At 34.2% G+C, this 26,739-nt stretch overlaps 1 protein-coding gene across 1 annotated transcript in view; it reads right to left on the bottom strand.

Moving 5' to 3' along the window:
* Positions 1-15,539: 15,539 nt before the first annotated feature.
* Positions 15,540-26,739, bottom strand: part of IL1RAP (interleukin 1 receptor accessory protein) — a 128,590-nt gene continuing 117,390 nt past the window's right edge. The window contains exon 11 of the mRNA XM_004675100.1: positions 15,540-16,258. Within this exon, the coding sequence (XP_004675157.1) occupies positions 15,540-16,258 (719 nt within the window). The remainder of the gene's footprint in view (positions 16,259-26,739) is intronic.

The raw sequence follows: 26,739 nt of genomic DNA, 5'->3' as shown, positions 1-26,739 counted from the left end.
TAGGTTTTAAAGGGTTCTCTCAGGGAACCAGGCACACCATGCAGGGAGGCTGTGCACAAGGAGGTAGGCACTGGCCAGGCAGTGGTTCTGCTGGGAAGCAGACAGGCACTGAGCCTCCCAACCCCCCAAGCAACTTTACTTTTTTTCTGGGCTCTCTCTGGCATTCTCACATGGTCTCACCTCTCCTGCAGTCACTTGTGCGCTCACAGCTGTCCTCCCGTAATGGTCTCTGAGTAACGCCATCTTATATTCCTGCTGCTATGCTCAGATGTGCGCAGTACCCATGCGCGCATGCCCATGCTCCAGGTGTTCACAATCAGGAAAGTGTGTCCTACGCCCACACTCTCAAGTGCCTTCTGCATTATCACAAACAAGGTCAAGACCTCAGGTGATTGCCACAGAGGATAGTAGTGCAAAATTTTTGATCAAATCATTTACCGTACAGTAACCCCTCATGCTAATGAGGTTGTTTTGCCACTGAAATGCTATTTTTCCACTAGGCTTCGCAGGTAGTAACTATATACTGTCCACATCCCGTATAGAACTAGACTGACAATAAAATACATTCTTTCTTTCTTTCCCTTTTTTTTTCCATTTTCGCTGCAATTGGATTGTTATCACTCACCCTCCATATAATTCTCCAGATTAAAATTTCCTAAATTACCACCTTAATGCAATAATCCAGCAAACCTTGACCCTTCCTCATCATTTTGTGATTTTAACACCTGACTCACTACCACTATCTCAATACTAGTGCCTTAATTGTGGTGATGAGATTATTGAGGGCACAAACAACTACAGTGCTTTATTGATACATGGTGAATGAATGTGCTGTGATAACCTACATTAGAAGTAATATAACCTCTAACCTTAAAATGCATACATTGTTGTACCAACACTTCCTTAATAAAAATAATTAAATTTTCACATAAATTATATTTCCACTAGTTATCCTCTCAATCTTTTGTTCTCTTCCCTTCTTTTAATTCAATCTGATGTTTCCATCACTGCCACTAACTTATCTTTTAGGTTATAAGGCTGAAAATTTCAATTTCTCCATAATCTTAGATTCAAGCTCCTACATTGTCACTTCCTATTTTTCTATCTCTCCTGATCTTTACTGCAACCCAATCTTGAATTTAATAAGACCTATGATTTATTTTTTTTACCACTTTTCATTATTTCTAAACTCCTTCATGTCCTCACCTCACTTAGCTTATATTCTATAATCAACACAATTATGCCTTTGTAAAGATTCTCACTTGCCATCCTATTAAACTAATCTCTTCATTTCCTTACCCCTGCACATACATAGCCAAATGTGTGGTGAAAGAAAAACAAGTGGTCATATTTGTCAAATTCCTGACCACCATCTCCAAGTAGAAATTTTGCAAACCCCTCCCCATGAATAATGCCACCTTTTAATAGCCAATCACTTTCTTATTTTCCTAGAAAGTAGTTTACTTACTTTCCTTCCATAATTGGCTCTTTGTCCTCAATTATCAACACACAACACCACCTCTCCTCACTCTAGATGGACAGTTTTCAAATCCCTGGCACTACATCTTTTTGGCTACCAGTATTCCTCTTATTTGCTCTCACCTGTGCTATTTAAGAAAACCCTTACACTTGTTCAATAGATTCATTTATTCAGAGTTATTCTTCTGGCAGGCTCTGTTCTCTTATCCTGCATCTTTTATTTTTCCCTCTCTACCTTTCTATCTGCCATTAAGTATGGGAAATGAAAAACACCAATACAATGAATTATCTCACATTAAATCAAGACTAATTTCTGAAGTGAAGTTTTCTTATTCCTATCAGCATGTGAGAAACAAAGAAAAACACTTCTTGATGTCAAGTATATCTCCTTTGTTGGGATGTAGTGTGATAAGAAGCATTTGCAGAAATGTGAATCTCTACTTTTAAAACCTATACAGTATTGCAAACCAATATTAACTCCATAAACATAATTTTAAAAAGCCATCTTACTTTTCTGTTCCTTTTTATGCCAATATGTTTTAAAAATGGTTTTGCTTTTTGTTCTCAATTCTCTTGAATTGGGAACAAATGGGAGTTATATCTCCCCATTCTTGAACCTATTCCAAGTAAGAATTTGCTTGTCCCACTCCACAAAACTTTATATCATCACTATATTGCTAAATCTAACAGTCAATTTTCAGTCCTCACTGTTTGATCCAGACCCAGAATTTTATGTATTCATTTTTTTTCACTTTGAAGCACTTTTTTCACTTTCTTCCAGTGCTCTCATTCTGATCTTTTGTTCAGAAAAGATCAGTTTCCATATTGATTCCTTCTCATTATCTTCACTTCCAACATTGGAAAACCTCAGGGTTATACCGTGGACTATTTCTTTTCTAAAGATATCATTTTTTAAAATGGCTTCATATCCAAACAGCCTCCTTAACCCTCTATTCTTAATGATAGTTTTCCACTAATCTTCGTACTGTCTCCTAAATACCATCACTTGTAAATTTAAAGCATCTTGAAATAAAGCAACAACAACAAATCCTGATTCTCTAATCTGCTTCTGTCAAAATTGCCAGTCCCTCTTTCTAGTTGCTTGAATCAAAACTATGAATTTATCCACTAGTCCTGTTATACTTCCATATCCTTCCTCTAAAACCAGAAAATCCTGTTAGCTTAATTTCCTAAAATGCAGTTTGGAAGTACTTCTCACCACTCCCTTGCTAACATCCAGACCAATCAATCCCCATCACCTCACATTTATGATACTCCAAGAACCTCCCATCTTTATTCTTGTTCCTCTACAGTGTATTCTTAAAAGCAAAAACAAAAGTCAGTGCCCTGGTTAAAAAAAATAAGGGGAATCATGTCAACAGTTCTTCTCAGAACCTTCTACGAGACCCCTTCTCTATCCTTCCCTACTCTGTTTTATGACCAAAAGTGCTTAACATTTTTTTTTTTATATTGCATCTACAAAATTCTTTGATCTCTGGATTCTGGTTGTATTCAGTAATGACTAGACAGATGGGTAGATAGAAAGATTTAGTGATTTCCTTCTAATAAAAGTCACAGCTGCTGTCCAGCAGCCACCCCAGACAAATCCCCATGATTTCTTAGAACCACATCTTCCCTTTAGCACATTAGGCACAGGGAAGAGTGACTGACCTCTCTAGAAAGTACTCAACCTATCCTCATCAGGTTTCTCAAACCTTATTCACATCTGTATAAATAGAAAATGTATTAAACTATTCTTAAAATTCACAGCTTATGTATGCCATCTCCTTTTTGCCAGGACTATTATTAATGCATTTTTTATTTCTCTCAGAGTGAACTGAAAATTCTTTATAATGATCTACAACTACATACCTTATTACCATCTCACTTCTCATCACCTATGTCTTCATTGCTTATTTTCTTATATACTTCTTATATTCCCACAACAGAACTGCTTTTTCTCTCAAATTAAAGCTTTTAAACTTATTATGAAGTATGTTCACTCCCCCACCTTGTCTATGTTTTCACTTAACAGCTATTTTCTCTTTGAAAATTTTTTTGCAAAAATTATTTAAAGCTGAATGTCCCTTCCCAATACTTCCTGTTCCATCTCTTCCTTCATCTAAATTGGTAGAACTTATCACCATATAGCACAGTCTGTATTTTACTTGTTTGCTTCCTCTCATCTTGTTGACACGTTAGTGGCAGGAGACAGAACACAAGTTAAATAATTTGGTCTCTTTTCTGCAGTCATAAACTTTGAACTTTTATGATGATAGTCCTGACACAAAGTAGATGATATAGTTCAATGAATGAAATTATTTTAAAAATGTGTAGAAAACTTAATGGAAATGAAATATTTTCTGCAGGTGGTATCAGAAAACAATGTTATTTAGAACTTTACCTTGAGACTGGGCACGGGGATTGATGAGAAGGGTTTCCCAGAGAGTAACAAATTAAAAATTTCCATTGTGGAAAAGTATTGAAAAGTAGTAAGTCCTTGAGTTGTATTAAATGATAAAGGTATATATGGAAGCAAAAAAAAGAGTAAGTTGCTGAAGATAGGCTGAGACCAGTGAACAGAGTGCCCTAAATACAGATTAAAGCAAAACACATTTTATCAAGTGAGGAGTCACAGATTTGGAGACTAGTAGTCTAGGTCAGAGTTGTATTGTGAAAGATTGACTTGGTGATGGAGTACACAAGAGTTTGGAGAAGGGAGACAGGACACTGGCAAGAGAGGTTACACCATGGCACTTATGACTGCATGTCAAGGAGGACCTTTAAGTTATGTCTCATAAGTTTATTGACCAATATGGGGGGGGGGTTTATGCAGATCTTTTGGAAGAATGAATCTCTTCATTATTATCTGACCTTGAATCAGCACAGTGTTTTATCTAATTTTCTCAATTTCATCTGGTTTTTAAAACAATAAACTAATTTTATTCAGCTTGAGCTGATTAGCCAGAAATATTCTTTGGAACACTGCAGATAGGGAGTTTTTATCACAGCTTAGAGTCCTGTCTTTTTTTGAGTCTATTTAATAGCGAGATCACAAATAGAACATCTGCCAATGAGCATGATGCTGACTCTTGCATCAGCTGTTAGTGCAGATAGAGTGGAGCCGGGATGGAAGTCTTTCACGCCAGGGTGGCAGCCAAGCCTGGCATAGCACAGCTGGGGCTTGTTCCATCCCTGCTCGATCATGGATCATCTGTCCTCAAATGATGCCAAAGGCCAAATTTAATGGTGCTGGATGGTGGTTGGGAACCCTGGGATTCCAATATTGCAATTCATTTTGTACGATGATAAACAAAAGTCTCAAATGCCTTTTCTGTAACACCTCATCTATAACACAGGGAAGATGGCAGAAAGAAAGACCCAAGTGGTTGTCACATGTAATTTACTTTAGCTAAGTTTAGTGGAAAAACTATGTCCTAGTAATCATGCTAGTACTCAGTGATACAATCTATATAATCAGTTCATGGGAGCTTACCAGAACATAGGTGAAAGACATCTATTTATCTAACTTTATAACAGAAGTATTGTGAATAATGCAAGAACAGAGAAAGGAAACCAACTCTGCCTGGGAAAGTTTCATACATTTGAGAACATTTGGACTGAATTTGAAGCATCAAAATTAGCAACAATGAAGGTTGGTGAGATTGTAGGGAAAAAAAGGAACTCTCCTACATTGATGATGGGAATGTAAACTGGTCCAATATTATGGAAAGCATCAAAAGGGGAGAAGAATGTACCTTACTAATATTGCAAAGGTAACTAAAAAATAAAGTACATGGGACATTTATTAAATAAAGTTCTAAGGGTATATAGCTTAAATTTGTATAAATCTTTGGAAGAAGGAAAAGAATTTTGAAAACAACTGTAGGTCAACAACAGTTGACAATTGAAGATGCATGAGGACATCTCTGAGATTTGCACATAAGAAGATTCAAATTCTTTATGTATCTGACTTTGGATTACATAGATGAAATATGGATTGTGCTTTGAAACACACAGGAAAATCTTGTTTCATTATTATTACCACATGAACTCTTATAATATCAGAGACAAAAAGGGACATAGCGATCCTTAATTTGGTACAATTAGTTCTTTGTTCTGGGTATCATAGCAAAAGAAATATAGTTTGAATTAGAACTCAGAGTTTGTAATTTCAGGGATGTTGCATTTTACACAGTGATGTCTAAACTAGGTTATATTTATATTTATCATTATGAAATACATGGACACATTTCACAAAAACAAGATTTATTGGGCTTTGAATGGTAAAAGAAAAGGGCATAATGTCTTCAAGAAGAAAAAAACAGTAACATTTTCAATCAAAATGGTAATGGCCTTGGAACCTATGATTAAAATTTGATCACAAAGATCTACAAAGAGCTGACATAACTCAACGAAAACAATGTAAATAAGCCAATCAAAGAATGGGCAGAAGAGCTAAACAGACACTTCTGCAAAGAGGAAATGCAAATGGCCAACAGCGATATGGAAAATATTCAACATCACTTATAATCAGGGAAATGCAAATCAAAACCACAATGAGATACCACTTTATACTAGTGAGAATAGCACATATTAAAAACAAAATTAGCAACAATGAAGGTTGGTGAGATTGTAGGGAAAAAAAGGAACTCTCCTACATTGATGATGGGAATATAAACTGGTCCAATATTATGGAAAGCTGTGTGGAGTTTCCTCAAACTACTAAAAATGAGCTTCCATTCTTAGTAATCTACCCAGAGGATGCAAAAACATTAACTCAGAAAGATACCTGCACCCCTATGTTTATTGTAGTGTTATTTACAATAGGTAAGATTTATATGGAAACAACCCAAATGCCCCAGAATATATGACTGGATCAATAAAATATGGTGTATATATAAATATATATATACACATATACATATATATATGTATATGCCATATATGTGAATATATATATGGCATGTGAATATGTGTGTGTGTATACATATATATATATATATATGTACTATTCAGCAATCAAAAAAAACCAAACTCATGCCATTTTCAGGAACTTGGACAAAGCTGGAAGGGATTATGTTATAGAAGGAATATGGGGGAACTAAATAAGGGATTAGGAAAAAATTACAATAATAAAAAAAACTGATATAAACAGGCAAATATAAATCAGAGAAATTCTGCAGGGGAGGGTTCAAAACAGGGGAGGATAGAGTACCAGGAACTATAGTAATAATGCATGGGTGAATTGGTGGTGGCAATTTTACGGGAACTACACTTGTGAGGAGAAAGCATACATTGTACAAAAATGAAAAATGATGTAAAATATATATAAATAAATATATTTTAAAAAACTGGTTTATATAAACTGGAGGCATCAGAATTGAACTATGGACACTCCATGTACACTTTATGTTTCTTCTCATAGTTACTGGCTCCCAACAGTGACAGAAAACAGAAAAGCAAGGTGAATAGAAGTTAGCTGTTTTGCATTACAAACAAGAGAAATGCAAATTACAGGAAATCACTCTAAACAGAATGTTGTTTGGGATTACTTGAGTTAAAGCTTTGTATCTTTTTAAAGTTCTTCCAAACATCACTACTACTTGGTTGCTGTGTATATGTAGATGAGAAAGGGCGAGAGTCATTTCAGAATTACAAAAACCAAATTGTGACTTCCTACCAAATTTCTATTCCTACTCTATTTGTTTTGTGGACTCAGAGACATCTGACACACTCAGAGGAGAAATGACTTGATTATTAATATCTAACCACTTTAGCTCAGAGTTAAGATGAGAACCTGAGTTATTTTGAAATTAATTACCAGCTCATCCTTTCTTTGGTAATGGCTACATTTTGAATTAAGGAACCTCCTTCAGTCTAGAGATAAGCCCAGAACAGTTTTATTGCAATACTCAAATCTTAGACCAAAATCATGTGTAAGAAGATCCATTCATTTTAGTCATCCCTAATTTTCAGAGCCTGCTTATTACTTTTTGACTAAAACAGAATGCAAGAGAAAAGAGGAGAGAGAGCGAGAGAGAGAGGAAGAGAGAGAAGAGACCAAGACTGCAACTGATACTGTTTTCCCACTCTACAAGTTTTCACTAGGCAGAAGAAATGTTCTAGTCTATTCATAACACACTAATTAGCTCTCTTACCACATTAAGAATGAATTAAGGAAGGTTGAATTCCAGGCTTCAATTAATTCAACTGAAAAAAATAAATTCTTATCTATAATACAGTGCTGACATTAAAACATATCCACAAATTCTTTGATACTCCTTCCCTTTGCAAGGTAAAGTTAAATTCCCCTTCTCTTGAGTTTAGGTTGAACTTAAACATCCATTTCTAAACCAACAGAACACTGTGGAAGTGATGATATGTCACTTTGGAGACTAGATCATAGAGGATATCGTGACTACCTCTCCCTCTCTGGGATTTCATACTTTGGGAGAATTTAGTGGATGTGTCGTAAGGATGCTCAGGCAGCCCTAGAAGGCCCATGAGCAAGGATTAAAGCTTTCTACCCACCAAATCCAGGAGCCCGCTGTTAGAAGAGAGTAATGCTCTAATCCCAGTCAAGCTTTCAGAGACCCATAATCCTGGCCAACATTTTGACAGCTAAGTCATGAGTAACTGAATGTGCACCACCCAGCTAAGCCTGTCTCAAATTCGTGACCACAGAATATATGAGGTAATCAATGTTTGTTTTAAACTCTCATGGGGTAATTATTTACATGACTGTAAAACAAATACAGTTATTTCTCTTATTTTTACAGAGACTAAGATATCTTTTGGAGTCTTCAAATGTTGGTCATATGAAACTATGATGTCTAGTCTCTAAATTTTCACTATGAGAGATTGCAGTAAGATTAGACACTCTTTTACCCAGTTTTTTTATATAAACTAATAATATTAATAATAACAATACCACTACCAAACATATAATTTACAGATTTTATAGGCTTATATTTATTGTAAAACTTTACCTTTACAAAAGTTCAATGAGGCCCTCCCTGGTGGCACAGCGGGTTAAAGCACTGCACTGAGAAGCTAAAGCCACTTCCACATGAGTTCGATTCCCGCCTGCCCCGGAGGTGACCACATGGTGTGGCAGACCTCTCCTGACCCGCCCGCTGCTCCCCTCAGCAGTGTGCTTCGTCGATCTGCCTGTTCTGCTCCCCACTCTGTCTCTGGTGAGGCCTCTCACCGCCCCTGAGCCTCTAGCCTGTACCCCGGTTCTGTATGTACAAATAAATAAATCTTTTAAAAAAAAAAAAAAGTTCAATGAGGTAGATACTATATTATTCTCATTTTATATATGAGGAAACTGATATTTTGAGACTAAATGTATCTGGTTGAAAGTCACACAGTTGAGAGAAGAATTGGCAATTCACGTTTTACGCCACTTTAATATTTTACCACTATTTCAAGATTCCTTATTTTGGAAATGACCATCCAACTTTATTTTCCAAACCAGGATACCCACTTCACATTTTAGCTGCCCACACTGATAATTAGGATTTTTGTATATATTTCTCTTCCATTTTTTGTTACTGCAGTTGAGAAACAAGTGAATTGAACTACTTATTTCCTTTTTTCTTCTGGTTCTTCTTAGGACCATCTAATTGTCTTTGCCTATAGCTAATCATTATACCCTAAACATATTGTCTTAATTCAGGTGAGTGATATAATGGTGTAACAAATACCTGGGTTCTGGCTACCATTGGTTTTCAAGTTGGATAACTCCGTCTACTCTTTCTATAACTTTATTGTCACTATTTTGTTTTTTCATATTTATATAACTTTATAATGTCTACAAATAAAGGACTCAAATTCTAGTACAAAGAGTGTTAAACTGCACTTTAAGAAAAAAAAAATAAAGGTCAGAATATTAAGATTTATTTTTACCTTATACTCCAAATTTACCAAAAGTGATCATTGATTTTCCACTTAAATATTTGTAAATGCAAGGGTACATAAGATGGCTATATTTTCTTAAACTCTGTTTTAAAAAAAGATTTATTTTTTTATTTATGCATAAAAGAGCTGGCGTGTAGGCCAGAAGTGCATGGGATGGTGAGGTGGGGGGAGTGTAGGGATTCACCAGAGACTGAGTGGTGAGCAGAACAGGCAGACCTATGAAAACCACTGCTGGGAGGAGCAGCAGGTGGGACTGGAGTGGGCTGCTGAGCCATGCCCTCCCTGGCCTGGGGTTGATCTTGTGTTGTAGGGGCCACCAATAGCTTAATAGTGCTGAGACTCAGCCCATTGCTCCACCAGGGAAGTCTAAGATGATTATCCTTTATAAGAGAATACATCTAAATCATTTGGAGAGATTTAAACGTTTGAAGCAGGCCCCCAAAATGTGCAATTTTTCAAAAGGTGGCATTTAATTCTAGTTAACAACCACCTGCCTTTGTTTCAAAACGTGGTTATAAATAATCAGTTAATTACAACCATATGGCTTAGTTCAAAAACTGTTCAACAGAAAATAGTAAGTTGTTACATAGGTCATTATGCTTTAAGTGAAAAATATGTAGATATCAAATTTGAATTTTTTAGCAAACAATGGAGTATTAAGATTGTGATCACCTGAGATAGGATTATAAATATTCTTGATCCAAAGTTAAAATTTACTTGGAATTTTTATGCTTTCTTTTTGAGCTCATTTCAAGCAATCATTCTTTTCTGTCAATTGAGTGATTCAAGAAAAAAATATATACATGTATCTTTTTCTTCAAAGAAATTTGAGTGTGTCAATAATGTCATCACTACACTGGGGAATAACATAGTTTTTGTTCAATACTATAATTTATTATTACAGATCAAACCTTCTTAAGTACAAATCTGCACAATTCAAAGGAGACTTTTTTTCTCGTGATGAAATGATTCTGAAGAACAGAGAAGTCTTATAAAAATCCAAATCATTAATACAGAGGATCCAAATCATAGACAAAGCAGATGCTTAAATGCAGTAGACTTTATAATGCACACTCTAGCGTTTGTCTCTTCTTTCAGTTGAGTTATAGTACGTTCAGTTTGAATTCCCTATTTAGCTCTTCAGAAAAATGGATCAAGTGATGCTTTCTAATGATCGTGTTACATGCTCTGCTGTGTTCTAAATGTCTTCAGTTCTTCTGAGGCTCCCTGGATATTCAGAAATGAAATGGCTCATTGGCAGATAGTTTGAGCATCACATTCTTAGAGATCTAAAGCCACTGAGTAGAAATTAAGCAAATAGAGATATTTTCCATCTTTTTTAAAAGAATCATTCCCGTTAGCCAGAAACTATAATTATAATTATGCATTCTTTCAATGAATTTTCTTTGGGGCACATTTATGGTCAAGGTCTACTCTTTTCTGTACACTTTTCTCTGATTTGACATGTTGGCAAGTTGAGGTGGGGTATTGGCAGCAAAAATTCTTCTATTCTTTCATTATCTATGTGCTATATCTCAGCTTGAAGGTCTTTTGCCTCTTGAGGCAATCTCAACATTACATCCTTTGCCAGAGTTAATAGTATGTGTTCACCAAGTTCATTTAATTTTTGTCTTCCTTCAAACATTTTCCAGTTTTTCCTTTGACTACTTGAGAACCCAATGCTAGTTTTAGGTAATGAGTTATAAATGAGAATAGCAAATGTCATATTTAGACTAAAGCACAGAACATCAGAAAGCCATACCTTTCACATGGCAAATCTATTAAAAAAAAAAAAAGGCCCTCACATCAGATATGCAGAATAAACAAGAAGTAATTTGTTATAAGATCTATTGAATTTTTTGAGTTATTTGTTAGCAGAGCATAGCTTGAGTCTTATTAATACATATGATTGCTATAGTTATCCTACCAGATTCCAAAGGCCAGTGTTTGATGTTTCACATATATCAAATATGCTCTACTAACCACTTTACTATTCAACTACCTCCTTTTGCTGAGGCAACTCCAAAGGCTAGTAACCATGTACTACATTTTCATTTATTTGCCTGTGAAAACCTTGTTAAAAAGGATGATTCATAGTCCTCCTTGACTGGAGAAAATCAGAGCCTATAAAGGTAAAAGAGGAGTTAAAAGAAATAAAATTAATGGTTCTTTAACTTTTTGTGCATTAGAATCATCTGGGAAGTTTATTCCAAGAGCAGATCTTTCCCATCTTATAGAGACTTAATTAGTTACTCTAGCATGGATATGGATGCATCAAGGAATATACTTTGAGAAGCCATGAATCAAACTCTAATAGAAATTATCTTGTCTTAAAGCCTAAGTAATTAATAAAATAAAGAGTGTAGAAAGGGTTTGAAGGAATTATCATAGGTAATAGTTCAAATAAAATGTCCTTCCTGAATTATCAAGAGTATGATTTTAAAGTGCAAATTCCTAGATACCACTTAGTACTTAATAATTCAGACCCTCTGAGGGAGGGGCTTGCCTATGGATCTTCACTATAATAGACAGCCAAATGATTTTTATACAACACAAGTTGAAAGTCATCATCATAGGAATTGTTTATCCTGCTGTTCACAGCTTTATGATTAGTCTAGTTTGATTTATTATTCATGACTTTTTCATGAACATTAATTCAGGGACATTAGTTTTACCATCAATTCAAATTTTTAACCTGTCAATGAATATGTTATTACTAGAATTTTCACTTGTTAAAAGAGAAAGTAACTGGGACTCACAGTGTGAATTACAGCAGCTTAAAGATTAAATTTGTATTTTAAGGTAAATGATGCATATATTTTTATTTTCTACTAAGAAGAATATAAATAATTTTTGTGTGTGTGTGGGGGGGAATTATGGTATAATCATAGACTCTAGAGATCTTACCTTTGAAACACTTTTGAAATGGTTAAACAAGTGTTATGCTTTAAAATAAAAATATATAAATTATAATATGTGGGTCAGATGACACATCAAACATTTTATATGACATTTAATTAGCTATGTGGGGGTTTATATTAACTGCCATTCTGATTTGAATGTATTATAGTTCAGAATAAATAGTTTCAGTGAGATGACTTTGTAATAGAAATGCTTCCACTTAAATCCTTCAGGAATAGTTCTAGAATTTGGCACTGAAACAGATGTCAGAAGTCTGAATTAGCAGTCCAACATCACTAATTTGTTGTGTTACCAGGAAAGTCTATTAACTTGGATAATATGCTCCTGTTTTATACTGTTTTAATGCATTCTGCAAAATAATGATGCAAAAAATGATGTGTATGAAAGAAAAATTTAAGCCACAGATCATTGTGCAAATATAAGTTTTTGCAACCATTAGAGTGATTTCACTATGGGGATAATACTTGTGGTCAGAGACTAAGCCTCTGAGAGGATAGTCAAACAAATGAGTAAAAAAATCAGAGTTCATACCCATTTCTACTTGAATTAAAAAGTCATGCTCAGAGTAGAAAATTTTCTGTTAATGAAAATTTAACCCACTATCATATTTCAATTATGAATATGCATGAACAATGAGGAAATTTTATTTTTTACTATCATGGGACTCATCCAAATACATGTACTAGATATTACGTTTAAGTGGAACATGTTGGGTTAGGATCAGTAATATAACCCCTTAACCTTTCTATAAATTATAAAACTATGACTTGTTATATTTCTGACCCCTGTGTAAATAATGCCTAAAACTATGACTTCATGCTCTATTCATATGGTCAATGGAAAATGGTACTGATTAAGATTTAGTTGTTTAAGATACAATTATCTGGCTACTTATTTATAATAAGAATCCATGTCAATATCCTTGCTTCTGCTAACATCTATTCATTTTTTTTAACTAAAAAAATAATTTGGAAATGAAAAAAAAATAATTTCTTGGCTTTTCTGAATATATTTCATAGTTTGGGATACTATGCTAAGTAAGAATAAGACTGAGTTAAGATATTCTCTCTGTTCTTAGGATTTTGAGCAACTTACATTACCACTTTGAGCAACTTATTACATTACCCACTTTTAACAGATTTGGACAGAAATGACTATCTTCTGAGTGAAGATCCTTGAACATATATCAAGTTTGGATTAATTTATTCGAGAAGGAATGCAATATAGAAGATGTGTTGTGTTTAGTCACTTTCTGTAATGTATTCAATTAGGGTTGCTGTCATTTCTTCAATTGCAGTTCCATGATTTACTAACTGCCTGATTTACTAATTACAAGTTCCATGAATAACTTTGGAGAACCCTTATTCCTTCATCTTATTTCAAGAGAAATTGTTTAAAAAAAGGTGGATTATTCTGCTTTTATCTCAAAGGGAAGTTGTGGAAGGAATACTCTGTTTACCCTTTCTACCCTTCATTCAATCTTGGTGACAGAGAGGAGCTGACACACATTGGCTGTGTCTTTCTGGTACCCAGGTCCTAGGTATTAAAGGTAACAACACATGTCTGCTTTGGCCTTTGTTCTTTTTACTTTGCTCCTGTTCAGGAATAGCAGATTGCATTTCTAATTTCTTCACAGTAAGCCAATTAGGCAAGTACTTTTTGTAGAGTTGATGGGTGACACCTTATTTTCCAGATTTGTTTCTTCAGTAAAGTGTATGGTCAGTTAAGCCCTATTCTCTGTGTTCAGGTGACTCCAAACTCTGTCCTTAGGCTTAGCTTGAGTTCTCAGTCTCAGTATTGATAAAGACACTCACATCCCTATTTGGAAATATCTGGGTGAATATTTTATTTCTGAAATTATATAGTAGTGTCCCACAAATATGTATTCCAGTGCTTAGACTAATTCTTTATCTCCTTTTAAAAAAGTTTAATTTATCCCAAACTAAGAGATAAGCTACAAATAATATAATTTTAGTTTCTATTGAAAAACTTTATAACTCACCAAAGTGAGGCTAAATCAGTATCAACAATCAAGATGATGCTGCACAGAGATTGCTCTCTTTCTAAGAAATATATACCTTTAAATTACCTATAGGCTTAATGATCTTCATTATTTTACTGGCTTAGCAATCAAATATCATGTAGTTTGAATGATATGCTAATTTTTTACACTTAAGAAGTTTTCTCTATAGTTCTTTTCATATAACATTGATCCTAGATGGAGCACATACACATTATGTTTAGATCTGGCCTATTTTTCTAGATTTTCTTCTGATTCATGTAGACATTTGAACTGACCATGCCTCCCTGCATGAGAAGAAGGAATTTATGCACAAACTCTACCCTAATCCCTGAACAACACTAGATTTTTCAACTCTCACATCTATATAAAATTATAAGATAATTGCATCAACATTCGTTTCTTTTAAAACATTTCTCATTGTCCTATTTTCTGTTTCCTGGATTTTTCTTTATACACCTTATAAAGAAACTGGGATACTCCTGCTTTCCTAATACTGATATCAAATTTTGATTACCTAGATGAAATACTCTTCAAATATGAAAGCAAAAGTCATAAAAGGCAAAGGGGAGAGAAGGAGATAAAAATTTGTTAGTACAAGTGAAATGGCATAAAAATATAACTTTATTGATGCTACAACTTTAGGCAGCTTATATAACACTAGTTTACAGTGAGACAGAAAACACCATGTACCTCTGTGTGGGTGTGCTTGGTTCTTCCATGGACAATTTGGCATAGACATTCTGCTTAGCTTGGTCCTACAATTTATACCAGAACCAAACCCTTTCCATAGCATCCCCTTGGGATTATACATACCCTGTAAGTGTCACAGCTGAAGTACACCCGAATGACTCAGAGCCTAAGGATAGTCAACTAACTCAAAGGAAACACATTCAGATTATTTGTTTAAACTTAAACCAGTGGATAAAATAGAGGATTGGACTTTAGGCAACTTTCAAATACTGACCTTCTAGGGCCCAAGAAGAGTGTGCTCTTCTGAGGCCATTAGAGGCAATAATTCTGGATTCAGGTCCTTCAGGTCTTTGTCTCCTAGAAATAAATAGTTTTTAAAAATCAATAAAGGGACAAAATCTGACAGTTCATTAGATGATAAAAAATGTCAATCATTCCCATAGGTTCATGACACAAAGAGGGATGGTAGAGAAATCAGCCACCTCCCACCATACAGAAATTATAGGATATAAAAGTCATTGTTATTGGATAAATCCGTGAAATGGTGAAGAGCAAGGGCTGAAATCTGGGGAGCAGGGGATTCCAATCTGGTGCCATTTTGTATCCATTGAGTTTCTGACTCTTGGGGAACAGGCTTACAGAGGTGTGTTTCCCACTGGGGCTGGGTATGAATCTCTGCTCGACTCTTGCTCCTGAGGTGACTCTCGCCTTCACAGTAGGTGACACAGCAGCGACAGGCTGCGGAGGTTTTCCCTCTGTGCTTGGACATCAGGCCTGGGGCTGCAGATGCACCTGAAGCCCTCCCTGAGCTCTGGAGTTCTGGGGGTTCTTTGAGACGGCTTCTCCTCCTTTGAACGTGGTCTAGACTGATGTCGGACTGGGAAGAGCAGCTCTCATTCCAGCCAGAGCTGGCACTCAGACTTCTCAAGGGAAGAGCCAACCTCAAGGCCTTCCAGAACTTAGAGCCAGAATGTTTGGACTTTTCTCCCTTCCAGCTCACAAAAGAAACAGACTCCTTCAGCTGCAGGATGCCTGGGTGAGGGTGCTCAAGGGGGCGATATTCCACCACAATGAGCTTAGTGGCAATAGAGTTTTGGCACATGACACCCAGTTTAAACTCCAGCATGCTGATGCTCTTTTCTGTCACATAGTCTGGGCTCAGGACAACAATCATCCTTCGGCTTCTTTGAATGAAGTCAAAAACTGCTTCCACTGTATCTACAGGGAAATCAGAAATAGGACAATGCATGGTGAAAACTTATATAAGATACATTTCCTCACTGTCCTTGTTAAAAAGGACAAGCAGTGAGTAAACACTTGAGAACATAGGATCTCAGTGCAGAACAATATACCTAGCTGAGAAATCTCACTTACTCCACTTTTACTAATGGTTATGAAACATCTGCTACCTTCAAAAATGAGGAATTAACCCCCTCTAAATGTAAATAACTTCAGCATTGTTTGTAATTAAATTTTTTGTGTGTTTTGAAACTTTTTTCCATGCCAATTTATCTTTTGATTTTTATGTCATCTTCAAATACTTGAACTATTTCACAACTATTGTAATAGCACCGTATTTTTTCTTCTCACCCATAGACTAAATTAGACTAAATTAGAATTTTATCTAATTCCCCTTATGACATAATACTAAGTCTCTTCCCTACTTTTATCATGTTTTTCTGAATAATATTCAGTTTATATTAATGTCTCTTAAGAGTAACATTTATATCAGGAATGAATATATAGTCAGGTATATAGATCAAATATAGTCTGATCGGTAAAGAGAAATACAGCATTATTGCTTCCTAAGATTTACAAAGTTATATCTCTTGAAGCAAAAAAAAAAGGAGATGACAGTTCATAGTATTGATTTTTTTTGTCATTCAGAGTTTCCTTTGTGTGTGTGTGTGTGTGCATATGAGAAGGATTGACCTAAAATCAATTTAAGGGGCAACAACAATGACAATAGGCAAGAATCAGTTAATTAATTAAGATTTTTGGCAAAGCATGCAATTCTAATAACCACTAGGTGGACTTGGACAAATTCCAATGAAAAGTACTTAAGATAAATGCAGTCCTTGACTTACTATAATTTTAGGGCTTTGTATAAAGTGATTTTTCTGAAGGAAGAGGATTCAAATGTGTAAATCACAATCACTGACAACCTTGAAAACAGATACAACAGACAGACTATGATTTGAATACCTAAACTTAACGTTCAGTGACTGAATGACAGAAAGGCTTTTCAGTCTGTTAATATCAGCAGAAAGTTTGCAGTGAATTTGATCTTTATAAATTTGAAAGGGAATGAAGAGCTCTGCTACCTATTAGATTAGTTCTTTCTAGTTAGTGAAGTTAACATGAATTTGAAGGAAAATTGGAAGAAACATGCCCACACTTTTAGAAGTTTTGTCTGATTTTATCACATTTCTAGTCTTTGGGAAAATTTTAAATTTGACTTTAAAAAATAAGTTTAGAGTCCTCCCTGGTGATGCAAAGGGTTAAATTGCAGCACTGAAGTGCGCAGTGATCTCTTCAGTGGGAGTATGATGGCTGGCTCCGAGGTGACCCACATGGCATGGCAGAACTCTCTGGATCCGCCTGCTGCTCCCCGCTGCTCCCCTCAGCAGTGTGCTTCATTGATCTCCCTGTTCTGCTTCCCACTTTGTTGCTGGTGAATCCTCTCACCGTCCTTGTACTTCTGGCCTGTACCCCAGTTCTGTATGCATAAATAAATAAATCTTTAAAAAAAAGATAAATCTAAATGTTCCCTTATCTTCAAAGACTGTGTGTGTGTTTGTGCATATGTATACATGCCCACATGAAGGTTAGTGGTAGCACCTTTATCCTGCATAGAATCTTATTAACTGTCTTTCAGAACCTTGAGGGTGTGAGAGTATGAGGTCTACTATCTCTGGTAAGTATGATGTAACCTTTTTTTGTGTGTGATGAAAAGAACTGCTGCATATTGGAACATTTAACAGTTAATCAGATAGACACTGCACTGAGAGAACCCTTCACAGATTAAGACTGAAACACCCCTTAGACATCATAGATCAGCATCTTCCACACCAAAGTGATTATGGAGAAGATTCACAATTCATTGGAAATAAGGTGTATGACAAGGAATACTTAGAGGCTTGGGTTATGGCACAGCTGGTTATCTTGGGGCAAGGAAACTAGAAAAGATGTGGAGGAGCACTTCCTTGAAAGAAGGTAAATCCATAAGAGTAGAAAGGGTGAGTCCCGCAGGTAGGGTTACCCAGTGAGGAAAAGAACAGTGAAGGAGTTCTAGACTGTATTCCCCCTCAACAACCATTCAGGACTGGCACTGACCTCTTGAAGCACACTTATAGTGCACAGACTCATGAGTCTTAGATTTGTACATCCATGAAGGAAGGATAACAAACATGAGCCAGTCTCCCTACAAGTAAATTTGCATCAGCTCTGGAGATTAATAGAGTATCCTCCCCGATACTGACTACTCACCAACTGTAACTAACAGATGCCATCAATGGTGAATAAAAAAAAACCACATAACTGCCTATAGGTAAACCTAAAATATATGTAGAACAACAGCATACTACTGAGTCACTACTAGGTTAGTGAGGATATCAAATGAAAAAAAACACCTGGTAACAAACAAAAATGATGATAGAAATGATCAGAAACTGAGGGAAGCATCAAAAACAATAATTAAGAATATTGGAAATATAGGTCCATATTAAGAAGCAAGAAATATCTCAAATCAATAATCTAAACTTATACCCTACACTTACGTGAATCTAGAAATGAAGAATATAAACAAACAAAAGCTAGGAAAAAGAAGTAAATAATAAAAATTAGGCTGGAAATAAACAAAATATAAATAAAAGGCAGTCTAAAAGATTAAGGAAACCAAAGGCTGATTCTTTGAAAACAAAAAAGGGAAACCTCTAGCAAATATCACTAAGAGAAAAAAGTGGGAAACACTAACAAATAGAATCAGAAATTAAAGAGAAGATAGTACAGTTGAGATCTCAGACATACAGAGGAGCACAAGAAACTACTATTACCATCTTTATGCTTATAAACTGCCATACAGAAATAGATAAATTATTAGAAACATACAACCTTCTTCTGCTCTATTTACAATAGGGTAGATGTAGAATCAACCCAAATGACCAAAACTAGATGACTAGATTAAGAAGATGTGGTACATATAAACAATGGAATATTACTCAGAAATCAAAAAGATAAACTCATGCCTTCTGTAGCAACATGGATGGAGCTGGAAGGGGCCATGCTTAGTGAGATAAGCCAGAAAGAAAAAGAAAAATACCAGATGGTTTCATTCATAGCAGGACTATAAACCATCAGGAAAACAAAAACAGTTGTAATAAAGTAAACATGAAAAACAATGAACTATAAACCAGTGATAATTTACAGGGGCTGAAGGGATGAGGGGAAAGGGGAACAGGATAAAAAATGGAGTGGGAAGAATGTGTGGGACTATGTTGATGGCATATGGGTGAATCCCTGTGGTGAATCCATGGGGATTACAACTGAGATGAAAAAATGCACAAAATGAAGAATCATGTAACAAACAAACAGATAAATAAATAAAAAGCATACAATCCTCCAAGAGTGAAGTGAGGGAGGAAAAAAAAAACAAAACTGAACAAACCAGTTACAATCAAGAAACTTGAAACAATTATCAAAAGTTTTCCAAAACACAAAAATCAAGGGCCAGATTTTTTCACTGTTCCATCTGACCAAGCATTCCAACATGAATTCACACCTAGCATTCTCAAATTCTTCCAACAATTGAGTAAAGTGAATGCTTCCAATCACATTTTATGGGGCCAATATCACACCAAATGTAGACTAAACATCGCATAAAAAGAACAGACCAGACCAATACACTTGATAAAGAACATACATGTAAAAATCCTCCCAAAAATTTAGAAAACTGAAATCAATAACACATTAAAAAGATCATACATCATGACCTAGTTGATAATTCCACATCTGTTTATGATTAAAAGAAAAAAAAAACTTCTCATAAAATGGGGATAGAAGGAATGTGCCTTGACATAATAAAGGCTATTTATGTCAAACCCATAGCACACACAGAGTGCTGTATGGTAACTGAGGTTTCCTCTGAGATTAGGTACAAGATACGGTTGTCCAATTTACTGCTACTATTCAACTTCATGTTGGGAAGTTGTATATAAAGCAGTTAGGAAATATAAAGATATAAAAGAAATCTCAATTGGAAAGGAAGAAATAAAATAACTATCACTATTTGCAGAGGACATGATAATTAACATAGAAAAACTAAAGACTCCACTAAAAAAATATTAAACATAATAAATTAATACAGCAAATTTGTAGTTACAAAATTCACCTACAGAAACTGTAATGCTCCTGTATTCAAATAATTCAAGAGGGAGAGAAATCAAGAAAAGAATCTAATTTGCAATTGCAATTTCAAAATTAAATAACTAGGAATAAACTTAACAAAGATGAAACATCTGCAAAATAAAAACTATAAGACATCATTTAAAAAATATAAAGTACAGAGATGTGGAAATATATATCTTGTTTATGTATTGGAAAAATTAATACTACTCTAATTTCTACCCTACCCAAAATAATAAGATTACATTCCTATCAAAGTTTAAGTGGAATTCTTCAGAAAACTGAATATTCACTGAAATTTACACAGAACCACAACAGATCCTAAATATTCAAAGCATTCTAACCCCTCCAAAAAAAATCAAACTAGAAGAATGGAGATATATGCCCAGACTTCAAAATGAGTATAAAACAAATCAAAACAATGTGGTATTAGCATAAAAATAGACATACAGACCAATGGAATAGAATTAATTGCCATAAAATAAACCCACATTTATGTGGACAGTTAAATCTAAAATAAAGGAATCAAGAATACACAGTAGAGAAAGGAAAGTCTCTTCAACAAATGGTGTTGGAAAAACTGGTCAGCCATATGCAGAAAAGTGAAACTAGACTAGTTTCTCAGAACATAAACACAAATTCAAAATGTACTGAAGATTGAATGGAAGATTAAAATCCATAAAATATATAGAAGAAATCATAGCCAAAATACTCTTAAACACTGGTTTCAGGTATGCTTTGGGGATTCTACTCCAGAAGCAAGGAAAATAAAAGAAAAAATCAACAACTAAGCCTACATCAAACTAAAAAGCTTCTGTGCACAGTGATAGAAACTAGCATTATGACAACAAAAAACACCCTCTGAATAGAAGAAAATATTATCATATTATATAGCTCAGAAACAGTTAATATTCAAGATCTAAAGGGAACTCACACAGCTCAATAAAAAGAAAGCAAAGAACCCAAGCAAAAATATGGGCAGAATTGTTAAACAGATAATTTTCCAAAAACTACAAATGACCTACAAGCATATGAAAAAAAATGTTTGACATCATTTAGCATCAGGGAAATACAAATCAAAACCACCTCACTCTATTGAGAATGTCCCATACCAAAAATACCAGAAATAACAAATATTTGTAAAGGTGTGGAGGAAAAAGGAAATCCCACCCTTCCCCCCAACCCCCACTACATTGTGGGAAAGAATACTGGTCCATCCCCTAAGGAAAATGGTATAAGAATTCCTCAAAATATAAAATATAGATATACCATATGATCCAGCATTTTCATTCCTTGCTATTTATTCAAAGAAGATAAACACATTCATTGAAATGGGATAAATGTGCCTTATGTTCACTGTAGTACTCTTTATACTAAATAAGTTTTGAAAACAACCTAATTGTCCAGACAAATGACTGCTTAAAGATTTAGTGTATATATACCCACAATGGTCAGCCATAAAAAGAAAGAAAGAAAGAAAGAAAGAAAGAAACCTTGCCATTTATGGCAATATGATGAAACTGGAGGAAATTATGTTAAGCAAAAAATGTCAGAAGGTGAAAGACCCATACTGTATGCTTTCATTCAAATGACAGATAAAGAAAACAAAGGAACAGACAAGTCTAAGCCAAGAAAACACCTGGAAATCAGACTGCACAATTGAACGAAACAGTGGGGATTGTGAACGAAGTGTGAAGTGGATGCAGCAGGCTATGGTGGAGATTTATTTGTTTTTTGTGATGGACATTGGTGGTAACATACATCTGAAGAGTAGTGAACCTATATCATAGTTATACAGTGTTGTAAGCAAAAAAAAAAAATATATATATATTATATATATTATTTTATCATGTATCTATACATGATAAAAGAATAATAAATATTAAGTAAACCTTAACTATATCATTATATTGTCAATAAAATTAGCAACTGTAAAATAGTGAACCTATATCATAGTTATACAGTGTTGTAAGCAAAAAAAATATATATATATATATTATATATATTATTTTATCATGTATCTATACATGATAAAAGAATAATAAATATTAAGTAAACCTTAACTATATCATTATATTGTCAATAAAATTAGCAACTGTAAAATAAATCAAAACTGTATTCAAATTGTTCATTTATGTGTTTAACTTGAAAATACTCAATTTAGGAAAACATACCCTGTCTTAAAAAAACAGTGTTGAACAAAAACAATCTCCTAGGTTCTTGACAGAATATTTTCTTTGTAGTCTGTGACTTTTTCCTTTTATAAAAAAAAATATGTATTGGTACTCACTCTGAAAAGATAGGATTTGCATTTGACAATGGGTAATGCTATGGAAACGGATATAAATAGTGGTATTCTAGATATTAAGTAATGGATGGAGGAAATACTTCTTAATGGAGGTTGGTTTATACCTTTAGTTTTCACATAGTATTTTAAATATAGCTGATAATTTCAAAATTTTATTTTAGGATATGAAGATTATTTGGTGAAGAATGAATAAATTTTGTTGTTCTGTTTGGCACAAAGGTATTGAAGTGTGACTAGAGAATTTTAAGGCCAGTCTGTTGCACTTTATTTATCTTGTTTTTAGGGCATATTTCTGGTCTGAAACTCATCAAACCTCCCTAACAATCCTGCCTTTAAAAGTCTTGATCTTCCTGGAACTCACATCAATGAAAAAACTAAGCCTATAATTTTATTATTCAGTTTAGTAATTGGTCTATCAGTCATTAGCAAGTATCATTTTGTCCCTCTTCATTTCTTTCTTAAAATTTGAAATGTGGCTCACCAAAGATGAGGAAGCATCTAATTTAGAAGATTTACCTGAATTCTAATATTGGTTTATTTATTTTTTTATGTATATAAGTGAATTCAACCATCTATGAAATGCATATGAAAGAAAATGTGCAGTGTTGCTCAACAAATTATAGATACCTAAATGCAAATGCCTAGTATTACAGCCACTTAATAACTTTGATTAAACTATCATTCAAAATTTGCTTAACACAATACTGAAATAATGTATCTATTAATGTTGATTGAATCGGACCCAACTGTTGACTGTAACTTTAAATAATCGCATTAATATGTGGATTAATAAGAAAGTATCTTTTTTTTTTATAATTCGATTTATTCATCTTAAAAGTTATGTGGAACAAACACTAGTGAAACAATCTATTCCATTGCTAAAGATATTTCTTAGGCCATCCCTGATGGCACAATGGGTTAGGACACAGCACTGCAAGCTGGCCGCAGCCGCTTCAGTGTGTTTTATTCCTCGCCCAGAGGTGACCCACATGGCGCGGCAGACCTCTCTGTCTCGCCAGATGCTCCCCGTCAGTAGTGTACTTCGTCGATCTGCTTGCTCTGTTTCCCACTCTAGCTGGTGAATCCTCTCATCGCTCCTGCACCTCTGGCCTGTACCCCAGCATAAATAAATAAAATCTTAAAAAAAAAAGGATATTTCTTATTCTTTAAATAGAAGCGCAGATATATAAGACTAGTTGTTGGATGTGTCTCTATCATACTGTGAATATACTTGTGTCAAACACCTATTGCCATTAGTAAATGACTGAAGAAAATATCTTGAGTTTAATAAGGTTTTTAATAGTCTGATCACCTTAATGTCCAAACAACTGATATTGACACTGCTGATATTTAACTAGTCGCCAGTGTGTTTGAGAATATGATTTAATGTGTTCAGCATTGCAAGTACTTTTGAACTTAACACCATTTATCTAATGTATTAAGTTCATATAAAATTTTTTCAGTAAAATCCATCAAATATCTCCTTGCACTAATATCTCCAAATATCTCCAAAGTTAGTGAAGTACATTGTTGTCAACTCTGCATTAAGGTTGTCCCCTGAATGAATAGCGCTCTGGCTTCTTGGAATATAAAATTCATTGGTCCTAAGTCTATTTTTTGGAGAGTGGTTTAAAATAGAAAAATTCTTTAGTAGGAATATTTTCACTAACCTAACTAACTAGTCTTGTTAGGGGACCCTAATTTATATTCTTGAAATGAATGAAAGTAGAGATTAAAAATAGAAAAACAAGGGCCTCCCTTTCACTATGAACTTACTACTACTCACTCAAAAGAAAATGCATTTCCAAATAGTTACTTCTTATTTATTTGAAATTTATGACAAAAATATACATCTTTAATCCTAATTATCATCTGCAAACTGAAGTCAGGACATTACTTGATCTTATGCCAAAGCAAATGTCTCGGGATTGCGTTAAAACTTATAAAAGATAAGATATTACTGTAAATTACTTAATTCTAGGGAATAGGCTTTTGTATTAGTTTTAAAAGAATCTTTCTCTTCTCCCTTTCATCTCACTTCTCTGTCTCTCTCTCACACATACTCACAGAAACACACACACATTCAAACACATACACACTTCTGATTTATAAGAACAATCCATTCATCCACCTCAATTAAGGAATATTTTGCTCTGTACTCAAATGTAAATAAAATAATCTTGAGAAAAAGTTCCCACTTCCCATTTTTATCAGATTTTTCTTATAAAAGACTTAATGTAACCTATAACATTTCTTTTATAAGTGTATTATTTTTATTCTCATTTCTTATACACAAACAAAAATAAAGACATAAAACACATGCACAAAATAAAATTCAAAGCTGAAAATAAATGGTTTATTTTAAAATAAATTTACAAATCAAATGGAAAATACAAAAGCTTATGAATAAAATAAAAAAGATAACCTTAAAATATTAAAACCTATGGAAAGAAAATGAATAATTAACAAGTGGAGGGAAGCTTTCATTTCCCAATACAATGGAGTGCTTGTTTTAGAGTCTTAGGGAATCATCTAAGTTAGAATACAGAAGAAAATTAAACCAATTGTATATGATTGCATAATTAGATATTATATATCATGATTCTCTTTGTCAGGAGATTTTTATGTCATATCTAAAGCCATTAAAGGTTTTTTGAATATTAACAACACTTTTTTTTTAAATAGTAGAGAGCAATTTCTTTTTGCTCTTTGTAAGTTGTTCCCCCATATTCCTCAAATATCCTGTGTTGGGCATCTTCTGGAATACAAACAAACAAAAAACTTGGGAAAAAATAATGAAATGTATCATTTAGATTTGAGAGGCTTTAGACTTTAGCATTTGGAAAAGTTCAATACCAAAGGCAGGAATCTAAATTGGAAAAAAAAAATCAAGCAATTTTGAGGGTCACCCAACAATATTTGGGATAAATACAGAACGCATAAGTGCAAAAAAATTCGAGCATTGATAAGAGAATGGCCCTTGAGCATGGGGCTGTCCCTCATTTATGTAAAGCTCATACATGAGTCGATATTCAAAATTTTTCTGGAGTCAATTCTCCTCTGTTCTTCTCAGTAAAGACTTAATAATAGAACAGGAGTAAGAAAAAATAAGGTCAAAAAATAGTTCCAAGAGTGACTCCATCCCATAATTCAGAATCATAAAAATTTGTTTTCCATTTTAAATAATAAATAAAGTCCTCCATAGAGATCTGATTTATTGTGAACTTTAATACTGCTGAAAGACAGTTAAATATAGGAAATAGTTTTAAAATTGCTTATGAACATCCACAGCACTAAGGTAAGGGGTTCAGTAAATTATGAATTGTGGTGTTTTATAGGATACCAATCTCATATATAAGTAACTAGTGTTCATTCATTTATTACTTAACAGCCCAGACTGAGATTTATCTCTCCAGGAGTTGAGCACTGATATTAACATAGATTAGTTTCCTAGTGTGTGTGCTTGAAAACGCAGTAGGTGATTAGTTAATGCCATAGGACTGGATACCATTCAGCAGTGACCATGGCAGCTCTGTGCACAGCAGATTTCACTGTGTACAGGTCAACCATAGCAGTAGCAAGTTATTTATACTAATTTTTGGAAGGCCTAACAGCTACTTCTTTGTGAGCTGTGAATTAATGAGTAATGAATAATATCCATGTACAGACAACACTGAGACAGAAGCATGATAGTAAAAACTGAACAAGAGTTCCAGTGGTTTATAAAATTGTGCCAATAGTCATTTGAAGCCACATGCATATATAGCTATAAAGATCTAGATAGAAATGCACACACACATATATAATCCATGTGTATATACGTATGCATATATACATCTATAGTAGAATTCACGTGCGTGTATATGTGCGTGTGTGTGTATATATATATATATATAGATATATATATATTAATCTATGTGTAACATAGGTATTAACCACTTTGTAAACTCTGGACTTAGTTTTCACTTTTCTAAGTTTTAAGAAGAGT

Source organism: Condylura cristata, unplaced genomic scaffold, assembly GCF_000260355.1.
Source record: "Condylura cristata isolate star-nosed mole 26May11 unplaced genomic scaffold, ConCri1.0 scaffold00003, whole genome shotgun sequence".
In the NCBI taxonomy this organism is placed as follows: domain Eukaryota; kingdom Metazoa; phylum Chordata; class Mammalia; order Eulipotyphla; family Talpidae; genus Condylura; species Condylura cristata.
This window is presented reverse-complemented; position numbering and strand designations above follow the sequence as displayed.